At 44.1% G+C, this 22,988-nt stretch overlaps 1 protein-coding gene across 3 annotated transcripts in view; it reads right to left on the bottom strand.

Annotated features, from left to right (window-relative positions):
- The window catches only part of GPBP1 (GC-rich promoter binding protein 1), a 66,190-nt gene that overhangs the window by 31,450 nt on the left and 11,752 nt on the right, over positions 1–22,988 (bottom strand). For all 3 annotated transcript variants that reach the window (XM_073623015.1, XM_073623030.1, XM_073623022.1), the window contains exons 3-4: positions 7,807–7,930; positions 274–497 (exon numbers count right to left, since the gene is read on the bottom strand). In XM_073623015.1, the coding sequence (XP_073479116.1) occupies positions 274–497; positions 7,807–7,930 (348 nt within the window). The remainder of the gene's footprint in view (positions 1–273; positions 498–7,806; positions 7,931–22,988) is intronic.

The following is a 22,988-nucleotide window of genomic DNA, read 5'->3' as shown; positions in this document are numbered from 1 at the left end:
ATCAATGCTCCAGCAGCCCAACTGTGTAATAGGAGGGTTACCCAGGGCTAGCCTACAGTTTTGTTTGCCAGTGTCTAATCCTTCTATAGGTGGCAATATAACCTATAAGCTAAACACTTCTCCCAATGGAGAAGAAAGAAAAAATATGTTTTAGTCAGATCACTTAAATATTGCTTAATAGTGTGCACTCTTCTATACTGCCAACAGGTGGCGTTTTTGTTCACACGAGACACTGTCAACACCAAGATTAATGTTTCCTCACTGTCTACTCACAAAATCTTCAGCTTCAAACTGCTTGCGTTTTTCACGATCTTCTTTTCGTGTTGTTTCATTCTCTAAAGAGCTGCCTTCACGATGCCCATGGGTTTTACCTCCATGGAATGTGCTACTTCGAGAGCGGGAGCCCGTACCATTAAATGTACCACTGAGATTTACATTTTCCGATCCGTTCCTGCTCTGGGAGCGCCACCCATTCTTTTCTTTTCTTCCAAAATTACCTTTAAACAGAAAAGAATATTGCATTGGGAATTTGTGTTGAGACATCCGTTTTTTAATAACAAAGAGGACAATTTTCATAGAATAATAAAGCCAATATGTTTGCCGTTCTACAAAATTATTTCTGTTCCTCCAGGAAAATCAAGCAAACCTTCACCAAGGCCAAGCACAATTTGTGGTTAAATTCTGACGGATCAACCACAAACCCAAAGCAGTGATTGGATTGATGAGTCATGAAATGTTTTAAACTTTAAAATGAACCACTTCAATACCGGGCACTTTTACCAGGCACTTCCTGTCCAGGGCAAATTTTCAGCTTTCAGCGCAGTCACACTTTGAATGAAAATTGCACGGTCATGCAACACCGTACCCAAATTAAATTTTTAATCTTTTTTTTTTCACACAAATAGCTTTCTATTGGTGGTATTTGATCACCACTGGGTTTTTTTTTTGTTTGTTTTTTTTTTTTTTTAGCAAAAAATAAAAAAACGTTTCTTAGTTTCTGTCAGAAAACTTTGTAAATAAGTAATTTTTCTCCTTCACCGATTTGTGCTGATGAGGCTGCACTGATGGGCACTGATGAGGAGGCACTAATATGCAGCACCTAACGGCACCGATTTGAATATATTGGCATCACTAATGGGCACTGACTGGCATCACTGAAGGTCACTGTCAGGGCTGCACTGATCAGTGCCCTGATTATCTGTACAGGTCTCCCCTGTGAGGAAATGCCCCTGATCGGCTCTTCTCTTGTCAGTGTGAGGAGAGGAAAGTCAATAACCATCATTTCCTTGTTTACATGTGATCAACTGTGACTGGACACAGCTGATCACATAGGTGAAGAGCCGCGGGCGCGCAAGCGAGGTGAGATTGGGCAATGTCATATGACGTTGTCCCAGAACAAGAGAGCACCTCTCACTGTGTTCTGGATGGGAGCCAAGACTTCCTGTCTCATACCCGGAACACAGGAGAGTCTACCGCAGAGCAGCTCTCAGAGCAAGCAATGTATTCCATCAATGATTACAAAGCTTCCTCTGATTGGCCAATTCAGAGTGGTGGGCTGATGATGTCATAACCTCTGTTGACAATCAGAGGAAGCTTTGTATTCATTGACAGAATACATTGCTTGCGCTTGCCTCTTGGTCCACACTCCCGATTTCTTGGTTCGGCAGAATAGCGACAGTATGCATGACGTACCTCCCTAAACTGCTCTATTATTTTAGAGTTCTACCAGTCCATGTACCCCTCCATATCATTCGAATACATCAAAGTAAAATTATGCAGTTTATATGGGGCCCCAAAAAACCCAGGATCAAGAGACAGGTACTTTACGCGCGCAAAATCAATGGTGGCCTATCAGTTCCTAATCTGCAAGCATATTATACGGCTGCGGGTATCACCCCAGTATCTCACCTCCATGAGAAACAACAAATGCCACTATGGGCCACCATGGATTTAGTTGACGCACACCCAACACCTCTAGCTTCTCTTCCTTGGCTTCCTAAAGCACATCGCCCCGCTACCATAGGTCACTGTCTGGCTCACTCCCTTAAACTGTGGGATGCGGTTAAGTACTCAGCAGGCCTAATTTCTCCTCATCTCCCATTACTTCGTCTCCTCCACTGCCCTTTATTTCAACCAGGTTGTGATAATCCATTGCAGTTTAAATGGTGGTCTGATAATGGCTTCACAGATGTCCATTAGCTATTCACCCCAACCAAGATCATCCCTTTCGCGGCTTTACGTTCCTCACACGATATCCCCCTTAAGGAACATTACAGTTACCTGCAAATTAGGCGTTTTCTCCAACAGTTTACAAAATCCCATTCGGCCCTTTTTATCATGACCCCATTTGAAAGCCTTTGTAGATCTCGCCCCCAATCCTCGGGTCTGATTTCCCTCATTTATAGTGCTATAATTAATTCCAAGACACCACCATTGAGACCCTATCATCTTCAATGGGAGGCCGAACTCGGAAAACAATTAGACCCGGAAGATTGGCAAGGTATGACTATTATGCTATCCAAATGCTCTAAGAATGTTCTCTTTTTGGAGAACGCTTACAAAGTCTTCTATAGATGGTACTATACCCCGGCTAGATTAGCAAGCTTCATCCCATCTTATTCCCCCCTCTATTTTCGTGGGTGCTCACAGGAGGGCACGATGGCACATATCTGGTGGACCTGTCCCAGGTTTTGCAGATTATGGGTCAGGGTATACGCACTACTGCGCAATCTTTGTAATACAGGGGGTCCCCTAGTTACAAACATCCGACTTACAAACGACTCCTACTTACAAACGGAGGGAGACAACAGGAAGTGAGAGGAAATCTACCCCTAGGAAGGGAAATTAATTCCTGTAAGAGTTATTATGGGGAAAAGGTACCTCCACTGATGCTTTACCACCAAGGCTTGTTTCCACAACAACCCAAAATTTTCAAAATCCAATTGTCATTGGAACAGAAAGTGAGGTGAAATCTTCTGAACAGGGGCACACACAGCAAAACAAACATTACAGGGGTGTTAACCCTTCCCTATGCTATCCAAAAAGCTTAAAAATATTTTTTTTGGCTGGAGCTACACTTAAAAAATGTACATGTTCCGACTTACAAACAGATTCAACTTAAGAACAAACCTACAGTCCCTATCTTGTTTGTAACCCGGGGACCCCCTGTACCACTATAAAACGGGGACCCTTTTGAAGCCCTTTTATGGAAACAGATTGCAGAACTTCTTCGTCCTGAACGCCAATTAGCAGCACATATTTTTACTGCAACTAAATTAACCATAGCAAGGGCCTGGAAAAATCCGAACCTCAGTTTTGAGGCAGTTAAAAATTGTCTGAATGATATCATGGAAAACGAGAAGCTTACAGCCATATTATTGGACACGCATGATAAATTCCTCAGGATATGGCAACCCTGGGTGACCCATCGTCCATCAAGATTTGACCTAAGATTCTTTCCCTATAATGAGCCTCCATCCCCCCCACTCCAGGGTCCCCCCCCCCCTTTTTTTTCCTATCCCCCTCTACCCCCACTCTCCATTCCTCTTTCCTTCTTCTTATTCAGGTCCTTGGGCTTAAGTCTACAGAGACTGGATATTTTTACGGTAATGAAAAGAAAGAAAAGCAAGAGAAAGAAAAAAAAAAAAAAAAAAAAAGTTACTCCATACAAAGATATGTTATCTTTCTTGAGGTTAATCAATTTAATCTGATATTATTTGTTTTTTTTCTTCTTTTTTTATTATTAATGCAATGTTACGTATTACAATAACATCTCGCTAGGCATACTTTAAATGTTCAAGAGTGTTTGCAGACATAATATTCTGTGTTTGCAGTTTACCGCTAGGCTAGTAAACACGAGATGAAGACTCTCCTTAGTATATCGCCTGGCCTCGGCCTTGAGCTGCCTGAGACCTGGCTTAAAGCTTTGAATGTCAGTTCTACTTGCCAGATACCGGCAGTCTTATACCTGTTAATTCTAGATGTATCCATCACTGTTTTGTACTATTCTGTTGATATATATCTTCAATAAAACTCTTTGTACAAGAATACATTGCATGCTCTGAGTGGCTCTTCTGTGTATGAGACAGGAACCAGTGCGGTATGCTGTATGTAGCTTCAGCTACATAGAGTTTATACCGCACATCTAGCGGCCTCACAGGTTAGTGAGGAACAGTTCGTGGAAAGATGATTCTGATTCAAGACAGATAAAATAGTACTAAAATCTAAATGATTTTTAACCTTAAATTGGTTGTAAAGGTTTTTTTTACCTTCATGCATTCTATGCACAAAGGTAAAAATCCTTCAGTATTCAGCCCCCTACCCCCAATACTTACCTGAGTCTGATTTCGTTCCAGCGATGTGCACGAAAGCAGCTGCCATCCTGACTCTCTGCCTCCTCATTGGCTCATAGACAGCAGCAGGAGCTATTGGCTCCCGCTGCTGTCAATCACAGCCAGTAAGGAGGGAGCGAGGCTCAAGAGTGAGCATGCACAAGTGCCCCCATAGAAGAGGAACTTGGGGGGAGGAGCGGGGGACCGGAGAAGAGGAGGATCGGGGCTACTTTGTGCAAAAGTATTTTTACAGAGCAGGTAAGTTTAACATTTTTTTTTTTTTAAAACAGAGCCTTTAGTATAATTTTAATGCATTACCTGACCCAACCCGTCCTGTTACTAGAAGCACGCAGCTCAGCACTGGACCCGACGAGAGCATGCAAGCACAGGTGCCCCTTAGCACCCAGCTTGGCTTGCTACGGGGGCAGCTAGAAGAAAAGAAGGAACCTACAGTGCCAGGGAGCACTGCTTGAAGATGATGCAAGCAACATTTTTGTGCATAAAGCAGGTGGCATTCCTAATATATATATTTATTTAGCATTAAAGATTAACTCCAAGTTTGTTGAGAGAAAAAAAAAAGGTTCCCCTCTGGGTGATCTATGTACAGTGCGATCTATGTACAGTGCAGGGATTTTAACCAATGCCAAACTACAGGTGCTGCTCGAGGCTCCAATGGGTTCTCTTATATAGAGATCCTCTGGGAGTGCTGGCAAGGACAAAGCTTGTCCCAGCTCCGTGGATAACAATACAAAGAAAGAAGAGTCCTTTAAACTGCACATCACTACAGGACCCTGTATGTGAAAAGTGAAAACAGCCTCAGCCCGAGCTCCATCCAGGCCACCCCCAACGTGTTTTGCCCCATCCACAGGGCTTAATCATAGGGAGCTTATAGGACTCTTCTCGCTTTGTATAGGGATTTTAACACGTTGCAGATTACTACAATTTTTTTATTCTGAAGAAATACCTGTTTATCTGTGTCCATGCGCAAAATGAATGTGAATGGGGGTGGTTTTACAGGGCTCTAATGAGGAAAGCTGCAGGGACTGCAACCCTTTAGCCGTGATTTCCCTTTGGGAGTAAAAATGACATCATTTGTTGCAGGGGATGCCTAAAATTTGACTTGAATTTTACTGCAGACTTCTGGGAAAATCAGTGAGCCAATCACACAAACCGGAAATGACATTTCTGGGGGGCTTTCTGTACACCATCTGTGTATAGAACACTTCCAGGTTGTCATATTGCATTTTACAGAATATTACAGCGCTGCAGATTGAAAAGGTAAACAAATTTTTAATTATTATTATACAGGATTTATATAGCACCAACAGTTTGCGCAGCGATTTACAACATGAGGGCAGACAGTACAGTTACAATACAATTTAATAGAACAGGAATCAGAAGGTCTTGCTTGTTAGAGCTTACAATCTAAAAGAACATTCAAATACAATAGGGCTTTTTGCTTTTTTCCTATGAAAGTGGTTATCCTTTAATGTCACTTTAATGTTAATCATTTTACTCTTCTCTCATCATAATTCTTAGTAAAGAATAAAATCAGAAGGTACAACTGAAAAACATTTATAATTTTTTTTTTTTTTTTTTTTATATAGATGTGATTTTCTCCATTTCCTAGGGTTGATCTGCCATCGTTATACTCTTCTGAAGCACTAGACTGCCAACACTGCAGTCAGCCAATCACTTGTTGGTGCCGTGATCATGCTGTTTAGCCACAGAAGAGCCCATGGGCAGCCAATAGGTAGAGCCCACATCACCCACACAGAGAAAAACTCTCTTATGCAAGAAAAGAGACAGATGACCGAGGAGCATTACATGACCACTGATTTAGGTAATTAAAAGTGAGTTTTAGATTTTGTTTTCAAAAATAAATGAAACAGCAATTAAAGGAGTTGTAAAGTCTCGAGGTTTTTCACCTCAATGTATTCTTTGCATTAAGGTGAAAAACCTTTTGTGGTGCAGCTGCCCCCCCAGAGCCCCCGCTGTGGTTAATCAAATCCAGTGACACAGGAGCCAGGGCACGGGTCAGAGTCCTGCTGTCTGTGTCGATAGACGCAGCAGCCGGATTCGGGAGTGAGCCCGCATGGGTGCCCCCATGGAATGCAGCTTTCTGTGGGGGCACTCGATGCATAGGAGGAGGGGCCAGGAGCACCACCAGGGGAGAAGGATCGAGCCGCTCTGTGCAAAACCATTGCACAGAGGAGGCAAGTATGACATGTTTTTTTTTTTCCCTTTCTTTAACATGACAAACTAACAAAAAAAAAAAACTAACCTTTACAATCACTTTAACATGAACATTAATTCTATTAAAAAGTATCATTGGATGTACATGTACAGGCAGTCCCCGAGTTACGAACGGGCTAGGGACTGTAGGTTTGTTGTGAATTCGAATATGTTCGTAAGTTGGAACAGCATGGGCAGAATGGCAGATATGTTGTTTTATGATGTTCCGTCAAATGTGCCCGCCGTCCCGTTCGTAAGTAGGAGTCCTTTGCAAGTCAGATGTTCGTAACTCGGGGACTTCCTGTACCACTAGAAATGGATATATTTACATTTTGTAATTTATTTATTCTTTTTTTTTTTTTTTTTTTTTTTTTTTTAAGTGTTACTAAACCCAGGACCCTGCATTCACTATATCTGCTCTCCCAGAGTACACAGAACACAGAAATGCATTTTTTTTGTAAATATAAACTAATACCTTTTCTCATCAGCAATATTTAGCAGTCGACTTGAAAAAATTAGCAATACACACCAAACTGAGCATGTGCAGTTTGCCCCAAGGCTCTGTTCTATCAGGAGATAGATTGGGGACTGTGGAAGAAGGGGAGGATCGGAGAAGCCAGGTTCAAACAGCCTTTTTACACAATGCAGAGGCTTAACTCCTCAGGTTCCAGAGTGAGTATAGCAAGCATGTTTTACTGTATATACAGACTCATTTTAGTGTTGTGGGTTTAGTAACACTTTAAGTACACCTGTCATGAAAGAAATATGGGAAGTGCCACCTGCTGGTCTCCTGAAAATCGGCAATCGCCTGCCTGTGTCTGCTTTCAGTGCTTTACAAGCCTATAAAAGCCATGCATAAAATGAGTCAGAATTTTATCTTTGCACTGACTTAGTCACTGGCTCAAAAAGCAATTACACCAACATGACATGACAGCCGGGATAAAACGTTTTTCTTCCTCGACTGAAAGGTCAAAAATGCAGCCCACATGTGTCTCATGCAGCCCAAAGAGGTATTATGCACAAAGCGTAGTAAATGAACGTTACTTTTAGTGTCAGGAGGATGGGGGTCACTTCCTGTCCTCACACACTGCACTCTGAAGACAGGAGACACTGAGTGACGACAGGCAGGTGACAGGTCAGAAACTGTCAAACTTCTGGTGACTTCTGACCCCAACAGCGGCTTCCATATTTCTTTCCCAAAAGGTTCCTGTAGAAAGTTAGACTGGAATATCAAATATACCTCCATTTGAACGACCAAGAGAAGCATCAAATGCATCGGATGAATTGTGACGTCTACGCGTTACACTGTAGCGGCTGTCTGGACGCACAACATTCTCAGAAGGTTTGTCACTGCTTAAAGAGGTCTGTGTGAAGAAACATAAAATACTTCCAGTCAGGCATATAATGAAGAGGAAGTAAACAAAACATCTAAATATTAACCCTCAAATCACAAGAAGGGACAATGCCATAAAAAAAATAAATAAATAAAAAGGGACGTTTTACTTTAACCACTTCAGCCCTGGAGGATTTTACCCCCTTCCTGACCAGAGCACTTTTTGCGATTCAGCACTGCGTCGCTTTAACTGACAATTGCGCGGTCATGCGACTTTGTACCCAAACAAAATTGACGTCCTTTTTTTTCCCCCACGAATAGAGCTTTCTGTTGGTGGTATTTGAACACCTGTGCATTTTTTGCGCTATAAACAAAAAAAGAGCGACAATTTTTTGCTATAATAAATATCCCCCAATAATATATAAGAAAACTTTTTTCCTCAGTTTAGGCTAATATGTATTCTACAAATTTTTGTGAAAAAAAAAACCAAAAATTGCAATAAGCATATATTGATTGGTTTGCGCAAAAGTTATAGCGTTTACAAAATAGGAGATAGTTTTATGGCATTTTTATTATTAATTTTATTTTTTAATAGTAATGGCGGTGATCTGCGATTTTTATCGGGACTGCGACATTATGGCGGACACACACAGATCCCGGTCCTCCATGAGCCCCGCGTGATTCCGGGAGCACGGCGGGCACTCGTATCGGCTCCGTGGGCAAGCAGGGGGCACGCGCGCCACTAGTGGACAAAAAAAGTAACATGACAGCGTTTCACGCAGCCGAGCCATGTTGCCGTAGTACAACTGCGGCGGCTGGTCGGCAAGCAGTTAAACGGGCACATGTTTAACAGACATGTCACATGTCGCAGAATGCTATGGGACCATTTACAAGGCACATACTACGCATGCGCAGTAGGAAGCCGGCAGGGAAGCCGCAAGCTCTAACAGCCAGCTTCCAACACTAAAGATACTGCCACCAGGAATCCAGAGATTAATGAAGAACTAGACCGGGTGAGGGCGGTGCTGGATCCCTAGACAGGTAAATGTAATTATGACTGGGAGGTCAGTGATCTACCAGCTCTAGTCAAGCAGAAAAGGGCAAGAAAAAAAAATCTGAAGCAGGTGAAATTAAAAACAAACAATTCTGCAATACCCAAGGAGTTTAAACGTATATTGCTGCCATCTCTAAACTGTAAAGCTGCCCATACATTGTTCAGTTTTTTTTTTGTTCACCCAGCGGGCTGAATGAAAAAAAAAAAAACTCAACCAATTCCCACCATCCACACATTCAAGGTGGACGGTGGAATCCTTCCTGCTGTGCAATTCTGACACAGATCAACACTGCAGCCTATTGATTGCAGCGCTGATCGAGTGTGGCTTTTATCTGACAGGGCAGCTGAACAAGATAACTGGTAAATGGACTTATTAACCACCTCAACACAGGGCAATTTCACCCATTTCCTGCCTAGGCCAATTTTCAGCTTTTAGTGCTGTCACATTTTGAATGACAATTGCGTAGTCATGCAACGCTGTACCCAAATGAATTTTTTATCATTTTCTTCCCACAAATAGAGCTTTCTTTTGTTGATATTTAATCACTGCTGGGTTTATTTTTTGCTAAAAAGAGTGAAAAAAACAGACCGAAAATTTTGAAAAAAATAAAAATTTCTTCGTTTCTGTCAGAAAATGTTGTAAAGAAGTAATTTTTCTCCTTCATTGATGTGTGCTGATTGATGAGGAGGCACTAATATGCTGATGGGCACTGATAGGCACAGATTGGCCCCACTGATGGGCACAGACTGGTGTCACTGATGAGTACAGTTTGGCATCAGAGATGGGCACAGAGTGGCATCATTGATGGGCAATGTTGGGGCTGCACTGATGATCAGTGCCCCGATTACCTATACAGGTCTCCCCTGTGAGGAGATGCTGCTGATCGGCTCTCCTCTCCGTGTGAGGTGAGGAAAGCCGATAAATGGCATCTCTGGGTTTACACGTGATCAGCTGTGATTGGACACAGCTGATCACATGGGTAAAGAGCTGCGGCTCTTTACCAAGATCGGGGCCACACTGTGTCCATGGAGCAGCAGCCAGTGACATCACCAGTGCATGCACAATGAAGGCACGGCATACCGTGCCGTTCCTTTAGAGGTCTGTGCCATAAACAGGGACTCCTCTCCTGTGTGCTTGTGCAGGAGTGCCGTCATCGCAGCTCAGCCAATCAGGCGGCCGGAGTCCACAAACCTGGAAGGAAGTCCGGGTGAAGATGGAAGCCCTGTCAGCGGTGACGATGTGCTGCTGGAGGGCTTTGTTTTAAGGAATAATAATGTGCAAACTAGCACATTATTACATGTAACGGATGTATAGTTAGACCTGAAATGCAGGTCAGTGATCTTACTAAAAGATTTAAGGAGCTAACTGGAAAGCCAGTTGGCATCTACCCAGAAATGACTTGTCAATCTTGACCAAAATGATCTAGGCGATACCTGTGCTGCAGCTGCCCTTGCGCTGTGCCCCCCCCCCCCCTTTTTTCTTGCCCGAACCTGTAGTGTTCCAGCGACGAGCATGAGCCCAGCAGCTCCAGCCATGGTCTCTGTCCTCTGCTGTCAATTAAATCCAGTGACACGAGAGTGTGTCAAGTTGAGATCTGATCTAAAGGCCAATGTGTTTTTTTACATTTAAAATAGATTAGGGAAGCACTGTCATTTTCTCCCATCTATGACCCATTTGGAAAAATCCCCCTCACTTCCTATTCCACGGAATAGAGAGTGAAAGGAAATTTCCAAAGTAAGAGACAGGTTGTCACCAAAACAAAATTTCCCTTTGTTTAAATAATTCTTTTTTTCTGACTAGCTGGAGAGTATGTTGGTTTTTTTGTATTCTGTGTATTGCTCTTGGAAGAACACCTTTCATTTTGACAGTTTTAACTTAGTCTGAGCAGCTGACATCTTTGCTTTGTTGGATTTGGTAGACTGGGGGTCTTTCACCTGTCTTGAGTCTGGGCTTCTGGTGTGTGGCCAACTCCAAGGTATACCAGCTTTCAAATTATGCATTGCTATATACACTCACCGGCCACTTTATTAGGTACACCTTGCTAGTACCGGGTTGGACCCCCTTTTGCCTTCAGAACTGCCTTCATTCTTTGTGGCATAGATTCAACAAGGTGTAGGAAACATCCCTCATAGATTTTGGTCCATATTGACATGATAGCATCACGCAGTTGCTGCAGATTTGTCAGCTGCATATACATGATGCGAATCTCACATCCCAAAGGTGCTCTATTGGACTGAGATCTGGTGACTGTGGAGGCCATTGGAGTACAGTGACCTCTTTGTCATGTTCAAGAAAACAGTGGTGAGATGATTTGAGCTTTGTGACATGGTGCATTATCCTGCTGGAAGGAGCCATCAGAAGATGTGTACACTGTGAGCCTGTGTGAATTGTAGCCTCAGTTTCCTGTTCTTAGCTTACCCGGTGTGGTCTTCTGCTTCTTTAGCCCATCTGCTTCAAAGTTCGACATGTTCTGTTCTGCGTTCAGAGATGGTATGCTGCATACCGTGTGTTGTTTTTTTTTTAGTTGCTGTTGCCTTTCTATCATCTGGAACCAGTCTGCCCATTCTCCTCTGACATCAACAAGGCATTTTCCTCCACACAACTGCCGCTCACTGGACATTTTACTAGAGATGGTTGTGGGTGAAAATCCCAGTAGATCAGCAGTTTTTTAAATACTCAGATCAGCCCATCTGGCACCAACAACCATGCCACTTTCAAAAGTCACTTAAATCCCCTTTCTTCCACATTCTGATACTCGATTGGAACTTCAGTAAGTCATCTTCACCACGTCTAGATTCTTAAATGCATGGAGTTATTGCCACGTGATTGGCCGATTAGAAATTTGTGTTACCAAGTAACTGAACAGGTGTACCCATTAAAGTGGCCAGTGAGTGCATATATCCCAAGTTAGCAGATCAAATAGCTAAGTTAAGGACCACACGCTGCAGAGATGCCTTGAAGGGGCATTGTGGGTTCATGACGATTTGCAATGTAGGCAACAAAAACCTTGTTCTTAACCTAAAGGTGTGAAACTGTTTAAACCGGCTTTTGTAATGTACCTCACCTCCTGTTCTGATGACAACCGAAAAATTTTGTATTTCTCATCACTTTTTTTCCCAGGGACAATGGTCACCAAGGACAGTGGACAAAGAAGGCAAATTCCCGGCGGGAGCACAAAGAGCAATAAAACAATCTGAAAGTGGTTCTAACCCCTAAGCCCTGAAATGATAGCAAACAGGCCAACAGACAGGTATGCAAAATGCTGATTTCTACCCAGGTTTGTACCTTTGTAACTTTGCTGACCTCCTGACAGGGTCACTTTAAACAAGTTGTCAGACATACTTTAAATGGAGCGGTGCTAACTGGGGGTGGGGGGAGGTGTTATAATTCAAGCTATAATGTTTTCTTAGATCTGTTTTAGATGTAATAAACATACTCCTGTTTTGCACTTTTCTGTGTAATGTAGTTAACCTCCATATTTTATGGCGAATCAGCAATACCACCATTCACCTGCAGATGGCAATAAAGATAAAAACTGGAATTGACAACTAGCGAGGGCACTTTGTACACTGTTTTTGAATATATTGTAGTGCTCACCTACACCCCCTCCCCCTCCACAGGCCTGAAAGGAACACCCAACTCTGGCTAGGGTCTTGGAATTATTTTATAATCCAGGATCACAAGTGAGATCCTTATCAGGGGGTTGATTTACTAAAACTGAAGTGCGCAAAATCTGGTGCAGCTGTGCATGGTAGCCAATCAGCTTCTAGCTTTAGCTTCTTCAAAGTAGCTTTGACAAAAAAAAACTGAAATCAGATTGGTTTCTATGCAGAGCTGAAGCAGATTTTGCACTCTCCAGTTTTAGTAAATCAACCCCAATGTGTCAGGCAAAGAACCTGTTTTGAGGCCCTTCTTTTAAACCTTGAGGGAATACTATCTGGATCGGAGTCTTTAAAGCCGAGTATTTTCATGGGGTACTAAACTGCAGATCCATGTAATTGCACAAGACACTTTGAATTGTGACTTTTCTTTAACCCCCATATCCCAAAAGACCAGCCTTTTTCAAACTGGCTCCCTAACAACCAATGACATTGGTTGATAAGCACGGCGTCTGCACAGCATCCTTGTTTGTTCCTCTCCATCAGCATTGGAGTCACATTAGCTGAGTGACCCCGCGGTTCACACTGCCACAATTTAAGATTGCAAAGTCGCATGATAAGTCGCACCCCATTAAAGTGGTTGTAAACCCTCCCTCCTGACTTTTAACTATAAGTAAGCCTAGATTAAGGCTCACTTATAGGTAGTGGAAATATCTCCTAAACGTGCGCCGTTTCGGAGATATTTCACTTGTAGTGGGCCGATGATGTAATCGGCGCATGCGCTGTGAAGAAACGGACCTCTGTGACGTTGCTTCCCCAGCGTGTGCCGTTATTGAGGCCAGTCACAGAGCCGGAGTCCGCCTCCCCCAGAAGGAAGAGGGGCGAAGATGGACGCGGCCTGCACAGGGGACATCGATGGATTCGCTTGCAGGTAAGTGTCACATAATGGGCTAGTATGTGATGCATACTAGCCCATTATGCTTTTAATTTGCAGGCTTTGCAGGGAACAAAAGAGGAAGTAAAACCCATCAGGGTTTACATCCTCTTTAACGGCCATAGAACTGTTCTAATCAGTGCGACTCAAGTCGCTCTTAGAAAAAGGTTCCTGCACGACTTTTGCTGTGACTTCAATACAACTTGCATTGACTTCTGTTAAAGAAGTCGTATGTAAGCCGCAATGAAGTCACACAAGGATGTCAGATTCGAAGTTGCAGCATTGTGAACCCAGCCTTAGGGAGAGAAACGGAGGGAGAAGGGGAACATTTGAATACTAGTCAGTACCAGTGTGGAAAGGTGTATTTGCTTTGTAAGAATAAATCACCTTAACCACTTCAGCCTCGGAAGGATTCCTGACCAGGCCATTTTTTGTGATAGCACTGCGTCGCTTCAACTGACAATTGCATGGTCGCGCAACGTTGTACACAAACAAATTTGATGTCCTTTTTTTTTTCCTACAAATAGAGCTTTCTTTTGGTGGTATTTAATCACCTCTGCAGTTTTCATTTTTTGCGCTATAAACAAAAAAGTGACAATTTTGAAAAAAATAAACAATATTTTTTACTTTCTGCTATAATACATACCCCAAAAAAAAAAAAAAATATAAAAAATGAATTTATTCATCAGTTTAGGCCGATATGTATTCTGCTACATATTTTTGGTAAAAAAATATTGCAATAAGCGCACATTGATTGGTTTGCACAAAAGTTATAGCGTCTACAAACTATGGGAAAGATTTAGGGACTTTTTTTTTATTGTTTTTACTGGTAGTGGCAGCGATCTGTGATTTTTAGAAGGACATGCGAAATTGCGGCGGACAAATCTGACTCCAAGTGACACTTTTTGGGGACCAGTGCTATAAAAATGCACTGTTCACTGTATAAATGGCCCTGACAGGGAAGGGGTTAACACTAGGGGGTGATCAAGGGGTTAACTATGTTCCCTGGGAGGTGTTTCTAACTGTATGGGGGATGGGCTGCCTGGGAGAAGAGAGAGATCGCTCTCTTCTCTAGGAACAGCAGATCTCTCTCTCCTCCCCTGTCAGAACAGTGATCTGTTTGTTTACATTGACAGATCCGGGTCCTGCCCGCAAAAACCAGTGCACGAATGGACGTACCAGTACGTCGATTCGCGCAGCCAAGCCAACTTGCCGCAGTATACCTGCAGCGGCTGGTCGGCAACTGGTTAAAGAGAAACTGCAGTCTGCTCACATAATTTGGAATAAAAACATCTTTGCCATTCTGAAGCTTCCCTCCAACTACTTTGCATATTATTTTATATATATTCTGTGATTTTGTACTTGCCAAAATATGCTGCAGAAATCTCCTTCCACTGAGTCTGGCTGCAGCTATTTTAACTGTGGGCAGCTGAAGCTACTGCCTGTTCACTTCCTGGATTTACACAGACACACACCTCTAGCTCTGCAGCTTTCATTGGACCTCTTATGACTCATTCCTCCTCCCTTCCTGGCAAACTCTCAAAAGAGAGAGAGAGCGCTGTGCACAATGTCATAAGCCCAGACTAATGACCAGAGAAGAAATAGGAAGTGGGCTGTATAAAGTTACTATCCAAAGATAAAACAAGGGCAGAAGATTTAATAAATGGAAAGATGAAAAAAGGATCAGTTCGCACTCATGCAATACGGGAAACCCTGTGCACCTGAATCGCAGGCGGTTCACACTGATATCTGCGAACCACCGCGGGTGTCAATGTAAAGTTAATGCCTGCAAAGCACAAAAACACAAGGTAAGTATAGTAGCAAGTCCTAGTTGCAATCGCGAAACACCCAATAAGAGGATAATGTGGGACCGGTCTAAACTACGTGGCATGTTCACCAATGCCAGGAGCATGGCGGACAAGATGGGTGAACTAGAGATACTGTTGTACAAGGAGGATTTGGATTTTGTGGGAATTTCAGAGACCTGGTTCAATAGCTCTCATGATTGGCTGGCAAACATTCAAGGGTATACCCCTTACCGCAAGGATAGAGAGCGTAAAAAAGGGGGAGGGGTATGCCTATATACCAAGAATAATGTATAAGTGAATGTGAGAGATTAAATCACTGAGGGAGCTAGGGAGGAGGTAGAATCCTTATGGGTAGAGTGCCAAAGGGATGAAGCTAGGGGGGAAATAATACTGGGAGTATGCTATAGGCCCCCTAACCTGAGGGAGGAAGTGGAGATAGATCTCCTATCACAATTTGGATTAGCAGCAAGGATGGGAAGTGTTATCATAATGGGGGATTTTAACTATCCAGACATAGACTGAAAGGAGGGAATCGCGCATTCATTTAAGGCTCGCCAGTTCCTTAATGTCTTGCAGGACAATTTTATGGGTCAGATGGTAGACGCACCAACTAGAAATAAAAAGCGTTACTGGATCTACTGATACCAACAATACAGACCTGATCACGGATGTGGAAATACGGGGCAATTTAGGAAACAGCAATCACAGGTCAATTAGTTTCAGTATAAATCACACAAATAGGAAACATAAAGGGAATACAAAGACACTGAATTTCAAAAGAGCCAACTTCCCTAAACTACAAACCTTGCTAAAAGGCATAAATTGGGATAAAATATTAGGAACAAAGAACACGGAGGAGAGATGGGTTTGCTTTAAGAGCATATTAAATAAGGGCATTAGCCAATGCATCCCATTGGGTAATAAATTTAAAAGAGCGAACAAAAGTCCTGGATGGCTTAACTCCAATGTAAAAATGCATATAAAAGCAAAGGGGAAGGCCTTCAAAAAATACAAGGTTGAGGGATCTTCATCAACATTCAGACTTTATAAAGAATGCAACAAGAAATGTAAGGGTGCAATTAGGACGGTTAAGATAGAACATGAAAGACACATAGTGGAGGAGAGCAAACAAAATCCCAAGAAATTCTTTAAGTATGTAAACAGTAAAAAAGGGAGGACAGACCATATTGGCCCCATAAAGAATCAGGAAGGACATCTGGTTACAAAGGATGGGGAGATGGCGAAGGTATTGAATTTATTCTTCTCCTCAGTCTTCACGAATGAATCGAGGGGCTTCAGTAACCAAAACTGCAGTGTTTATCCTCATGACACAACACAGGAAGCACCTCCATGGTTAAGAGAGGACAGAATTAAAATTAAACTTGAGAAACTTAACATTAATAAATCACCGGGACCAGATGGCTTGCATCCGAGGGTACTTAGGGAACTCAGTCAAGTGATTTCCAGACCGTTGTTCCTAATTTTTACAGACAGTCAATTTGTTCATAAATGACCTGGAGGATGGGATAAACAGTTCAATCTCTGTATTTTCAGACGATACTAAGCTAAGCAGGGCAATAACTTCTCCGCAGGATGTGGAAACCTTGCAAAAACCCTAGTTAGACTTACCGGTAACGGTATTTCTACGAGTCTTTCAGGACAGCACCTGGAGAGCGCAGCTCCACCCACTTTCCCAGGAAACACTGCAGTCAGTTTCTTTAAAGACCGGACACTTCCACCATGGCCTCAGTTGTTCATAGAGTACCTCCAGCCATGCTGAAATTAGATAAGCAGAACACAGCAATAACACATCTTACAACCTCAAAACTTAGGGCGGGTCATCGGCGCTGTCCTGAAAGACTCGTAGAAATACCGTTACCGGTAAGTCTAACTAGGGTTTTCTCCCTTCGTCTTTCAGGACAGCACCTGGAGATGATAAAAGAGTACTTACTCTAGGGTGGGACCACCGCCTGCAGGACCTTCCTGCCAAACGACTGTTCCGCTGCTGATAGCAAGTCCAACCTGTAGTGGCGGGTGAAGGTGGAGAAACTTGTCCACGTGGCCGCTTTACAGATCCGACCCGGGGAAGCCCCTGCCCTCTCTGCCCAGGACGTTGCTACTGCCCTTGTTGAATGGGCTACTACCCCCTTAGGGGGCTCTGCTCCTGAAGCTTTATAAGCTTCGCTGATGGCCATTCTGAGCCATCTACCTATGGTGCTTTTGGATGCTCTATACCCCTTCCGTGGACCAGAGAAGAGAACAAAGAGCGAATCTGATCTTCTAAAATCTTTCGTTATCTCTATATAATGTAATAAACACCTTCTCACGTCCAGGGAATGGAAAGACCTCTCCTTAGCACTGGACGGGTTAGGACAAAAGGTAGGGAGAATTATCTCTTGTTCCCTATGAAATGCTGATGCCACCTTTGGCAAGAAACCCGGGTCAGTTTTTAGCACTACCCGGTCTGGAAAAATATAACAAAAGGGTTCTCTTATGGAAAGAGCTTGTAACTCGCTTACTCTCCTAGCTGAAGTTACTGCTACTAACAGGACTATTTTTAACGACCATAGCCTGATTGACGCTTCCTCTGGAGGTTCAAAAGGTCCTTTGATTAGACCCCGCAGAACCACAGACAGGTCCCATCTAGGAAAAAACTTAAAAGGTATTGGCCTAGCTCTGGCCAATGCCTTGAAAAACCTAATAATAAGCGGCTCCCTTGATAACTGCCTCTCAAGAAAAACCGATAATGCAGCTACCTGCACTTTTAGGGTGCTAGCTGCCAACCCCATCTCCATTCCCTCATGGAGAAACTCTAGCACTGGAGCGATTTCCTGTGGCGAAAGTATCCTAATCGCACACCAGCTATTAAATCGTTTCCACGTTTTGAAGTAGATGGCCCTGGTAACCTCCTTACGACTGTTCAGCAGGGTAGAGACCAGTTTATCTGAAAGGCCCTTATTTTTTAACATCTGCTCCTCAGTAACCAACCTGTCAACCTGAGATGCTGGGTATTTGGGTGATGAAGGGGGCCCTGCGTTAGGAGGTCCTTCCGAAGCGGAAGCTCCCAATAAGGTTCCACCGCCATCCCCTGTATTGTTGCGAACCAAGCCCGTTTGGGCCAGAAAGGAGCCACCAGAATCATAGTCGTGTTCTCTTTCTGTAGCTTTCTTAAGACCAAGGGGATCATCTGAAAGGGGGGAAAGGCGTAGCACAACTGGAATTTCCATGGCTGCGCTAATGCATCCAATCCCTCTGCCTGATCCTGCCTGTTCAGTGAGAAGAAGGCCTCTACTTTTGCATTCTTTTGGGATGCGAAAAGATCTATTTGGGGCATTCCCCATCTTTCTGTTAGTTGTTGGAAAGTCTCTACATTCAGACTCCATTCTGCTTCCAGTACTCTTTCTCTGCTCAGAAAGTCTGCCATAAGGTTTAAATCTCCCTTCAGATGTATCGCTGTTATGGAGTTTAGCCTGTCTTCTGCCCAGGCTAGAATCTGGAGTGCCAAGGATAGCAGAGCCCTGCTCCTTGTTCCTCCCTGCCTTGATATATAGGCCACCGCTGTGGCATTGTCCGATAGGACCTGAACATGATGGCCCCGGACTGTTCTTTCGAAGGCCCATAGACCCAAGAGAATAGCCCTCAGCTCTCTCCAATTGGAGGACTTTCTGGCTTCCCAGTCTGTCCAACTCCCCTGAGCCATCTGCTCGTCCAGGTGGGCGCCCCAACCCCAGGAACTTGCGTCTGTTGTTAATCTTTTCTGCAAAGGAAAACTCCAGAGCAGACCCCTGTTCAGGTTTGAGTGATTTCTCCACCACCAAAGCTTCCTCTGAACCCGCGCAGGTATCCTTATTAATTTTTCTAGGGACTCTCCATAGGACCAACTCGTTAAAATTGTCTGCTGGAGCTCCCTTCCATGTAGACGTGCCCACTGCACCGCTGGAATAGTCGCAGTGAGTAGCCCTAAGACCGACATAGCTGCTCTTATGGAGATTGGCATATTTGTCTGCGTCTTCTTCACTGCCTCCTGAAGCTTCTCCCTCTTCCCTTCGGGGAGAAAAATTTTCTCCTGGATGGAATCTATTGTGTAACCCAAGAATAGTATGGTCTGAGATGGAATCAAGTTTGATTTCTCCTCGTTGATTATCCATCCTAGACCTACCAGGTGTCTCATTGTCTTTTCCAGATCTCTCACTAACAGGTCCCTTGTTTTGGCAAAAATTAGTAGATCGTCCAGATAGGGCAGGACTGATACCCCCTCTACTCTGAGTGGGGCCAAGGCCTCCGCCAGGACCTTTGTAAAAATCCTCGGAGAAGATGACAGCCCGAAAGGGAGAGCTCTGAACTGGAGATGAAGGGTAGATTCTCCCAGTTTTATCGCAAACCTTAGGTGTTTCTGAGATGTTGACGCTACTGGTACATGCAAGTATGCATCTCTCAGGTCTATGGAAGCCATAAAACAACCCGGGGTCAGGAGATTCTTCACTGAGAATATTGTATCCATCCTGAACTTCTTGTACCTGATAGTCTTGTTTAGAATCTTCAGGTTCAGGATGAGCCTGAATTTTCCCGACGGTTTCTTCACAAGAAATATGTGTGAATAGCACCCCTGTTCTAATTCCCCAGGGGGTACGTTCACTATCACCTTTTGTAGCATCAAGTCCTTCAGGATAGCTGTCATTGCTAGTGACTTTTCTGAGTCTCGGGGAGCCTGTGTTATGTAAAAACGCACAGGAGGAGGTTGAGAAAATTCCAGCCTGTAACCCTCCAAGATGGTCTTTAGGATAAACTGGCTGCTTGTTATAGTCTTCCACTGTAAAAAGAAGGTCTGTAACCTTGCTCCCACAGTTGGGTGACCGTCACTGGGTTTTTGGGCTTGTGGTTGGGGTGCGAAAAAGTACTCCTGACTTACCCCTCCCTCTTTGAGACTTCCAAGGCCTTTTGTAGCCTGCCTCTTTGGTATCTGGGGTCTTTCGAAAAGCACGAAAATTTTTGTTGCCTTGCGGAAGTACCTTCTTCTTTATAGGGAAAGCCTTCTTTTTGTCAGCTGTTCTGTCAAGAATAGCTTCCAGCCCAGGGCCAAACACTAGATCACCTTCAAAGGGTAAACCGCATAATTTTGTCTTTGAAGCAGTATCCCCTGTCCATGTCTTGACCCATAACGCCCTGCGAGCTGAGTTTATCAGAGCTGTGGATCTGGCTGACATCCTGATTGACTCCGCTGAGGCATCTGCTATATACCCTACCGCTTTTGATAACACCGGTAGCGTATCAAGCAGATCCTTACGAGGCGTCCCTGCCTCAATGTGGATTTTCAGCTGCTCCAGCCAGTGTTCCAGATTTCTGGCTACCACAGTTGAGGCCATGGCAGGCTTCAAATTTGCTAAAGAAGAATCCCATGCCTTCCTTAATAGGGAGTCTGCCTTTTTGTCCATGGTATCTTTAAGGATACCCATGTCCTCAAAGGCCAGGTCAGTATTCCTAGATACCTGGGAAAAGGCTGCGTCTAGTCTTGGCTTTTTATTCCAAATATGCGAGCTATCCTCATCAAACGGAAACCTTCGCTTGAGGGATTTAGAAAAGAAGGGGGCTCTCTCTGGATCCTTCCACTCCCTCTTAATGGTCTCTGATAAGAATTTATGTACAGGAAAAACCCTATGTTTTTCCTCCCCGAGGCCTTGGAACATCTTATCGTGTAGGGATAGCTGAGCCTTATCCTCTGTGATGTTAAGGGTAGTATGAATTGTTCTTAGTAAATCATCTACCTCCTCAAGGGATAACTTGTACCTAGAAGAAGGAGAAGAAGCTTCATTTACTTCTTCTGCTTCCTCCTTCGAATTTAGTAAAATGTTACTTTCCTCCTCCTCTGAGTCGCTGCCCCCTCTGGATGCTGAAACAGAGGATAGAGAATGTGGCACCACACTGCTATGCGCCGTTGGACGCCTATCTAGGTAGGACCTGAAGGACTCAAAGGTGTCTGCCAGTTCCTTCCTGAAAGAGCTTAGCAATTCGCTTTGTTGAGCTGCAGGACTAGCAGGAGCTGTCTCCTCCTTAACTATGTCCGTAATGCAAGATTTGCATAATACTTTGGGCCAGGAATCCCTCAGTAACCCCTTACAAGAGGGACACTTCCTTTTAACAATAGGGGAGACATGCTTGGTCTTTTCTTTAGCCTTCTGCAATATCCCAAGGGAAAAAAGACAATAGCTGAACCATATTTCACAAACAACAGCATACATGCTGTATAAGGAACACAGAAAAAAACACCACCAAGGAAGTTAACCCCTTAACACCCATGATCTGTTCCACAGCCGGTGAATCACCCCACAGATCCACCTTAAAACATAATTAATCACTTATCCCTCCTTTAGTACTCAGGACCAAGTGATCTGCAGGCTCCCCACTTTTTTTTTTTTTTTTTTTTAGGGAAGGGATAATATATAAACATTATAAATGCCCATAGAGTAAAGACAGAGACCAGTATCCCTGCTTACCTGAGCCTGGCTGATTGTTGTGGCTCCTGCTCCTGCCACCGCCGTCTGATCGTCCTCCATTATTGACAGGACACACAGCGGCGTTTGTGCTCTTTTATTTGATTTTCCCGGGCCGCTCACCGCTGTGAGGGCCGGAAATGAAATCAGCCATGGAGACCGCCCCCCCCTCCTGCGTTCCAGCGGCCGGAACCGGAAGCCGCGTCGCGCCGCTCGAGGCCCCGCCCCTGGTCGGAAATGACGCGCTTGCCATCCGAACCCGGAAGGCGTGCGGCCCGTGGAATAGACGCCGCTCTACTCCACAGCCCTGCCACCGGTCTGTAGGAGCGGGACCCTCGCAGCCTGGCTCTCGCCGAGCATGAAGAGGAGGAGGCACCGGAGAATCCCCCACACGTCAGGGAGGATGCTGGGCTGTCTTGGAAAAGAAGAAAAACGATCCGGTATGCCCTAACTTTCACCACCTGGAGAAAGCGCAGCACACCCCTGGTTCCCTGCAGCGCTTCCACCATGGCGGAGGAAACACTACAACTGAGGCCATGGTGGAAGTGTCCGGTCTTTAAAGAAACTGACTGCAGTGTTTCCTGGGAAAGTGGGTGGAGCTGCGCTCTCCAGGTGCTGTCCTGAAAGACGAAGGGAGAAAAGATCTTAAATTAATGGGGTGGGCAACTACATGGCAAATGAGGATCAATGTAGAAAAATGTAAAATAATGCATTTGGGTGGCAAAAATATGAATGCAATCTATACATTGAGGGAGAACCTCTGGGGGAATCTAGGATGGAAAAGGACCTGGGGGTCCTAGTAGATGATAGGCTCAGCAATGGCAGGCAATGCCAAGCTGCTGCTAACAAAGCAGACAGAATATTGGCATGCATTAAAAAGGGGATCAACTCCAGAGATAAAACAATAATTCTCCCGCTCTACAAGACTCTGGTCTGGCCTCACCTAGAGTATGCTGTCCAGTTCTGGGCACCAGTCCTCAGGAAGGATGTACTGGAAATGGAGCGAGTACAAAGAAGGGCAACAAAGCTAATAAAGGGTCTGGAGGATCTTAGTTATGAGGAAAGGTTGCGAGCACTGAACTTATTCTCTCTGGAGAAGAGGCGCTTGAGAGGGGATACGATTTCAACATACAAATACCGTACTGGTGACCCTACAATAGAAATAAAACTTTTTCGCAGAAGAGAGTTTAACAAAACTTGTGGCC

The sequence above is a fragment of the Aquarana catesbeiana genome, linkage group LG01, assembly GCF_042186555.1.
Source record: "Aquarana catesbeiana isolate 2022-GZ linkage group LG01, ASM4218655v1, whole genome shotgun sequence".
In the NCBI taxonomy this organism is placed as follows: domain Eukaryota; kingdom Metazoa; phylum Chordata; class Amphibia; order Anura; family Ranidae; genus Aquarana; species Aquarana catesbeiana.
This window is presented reverse-complemented; position numbering and strand designations above follow the sequence as displayed.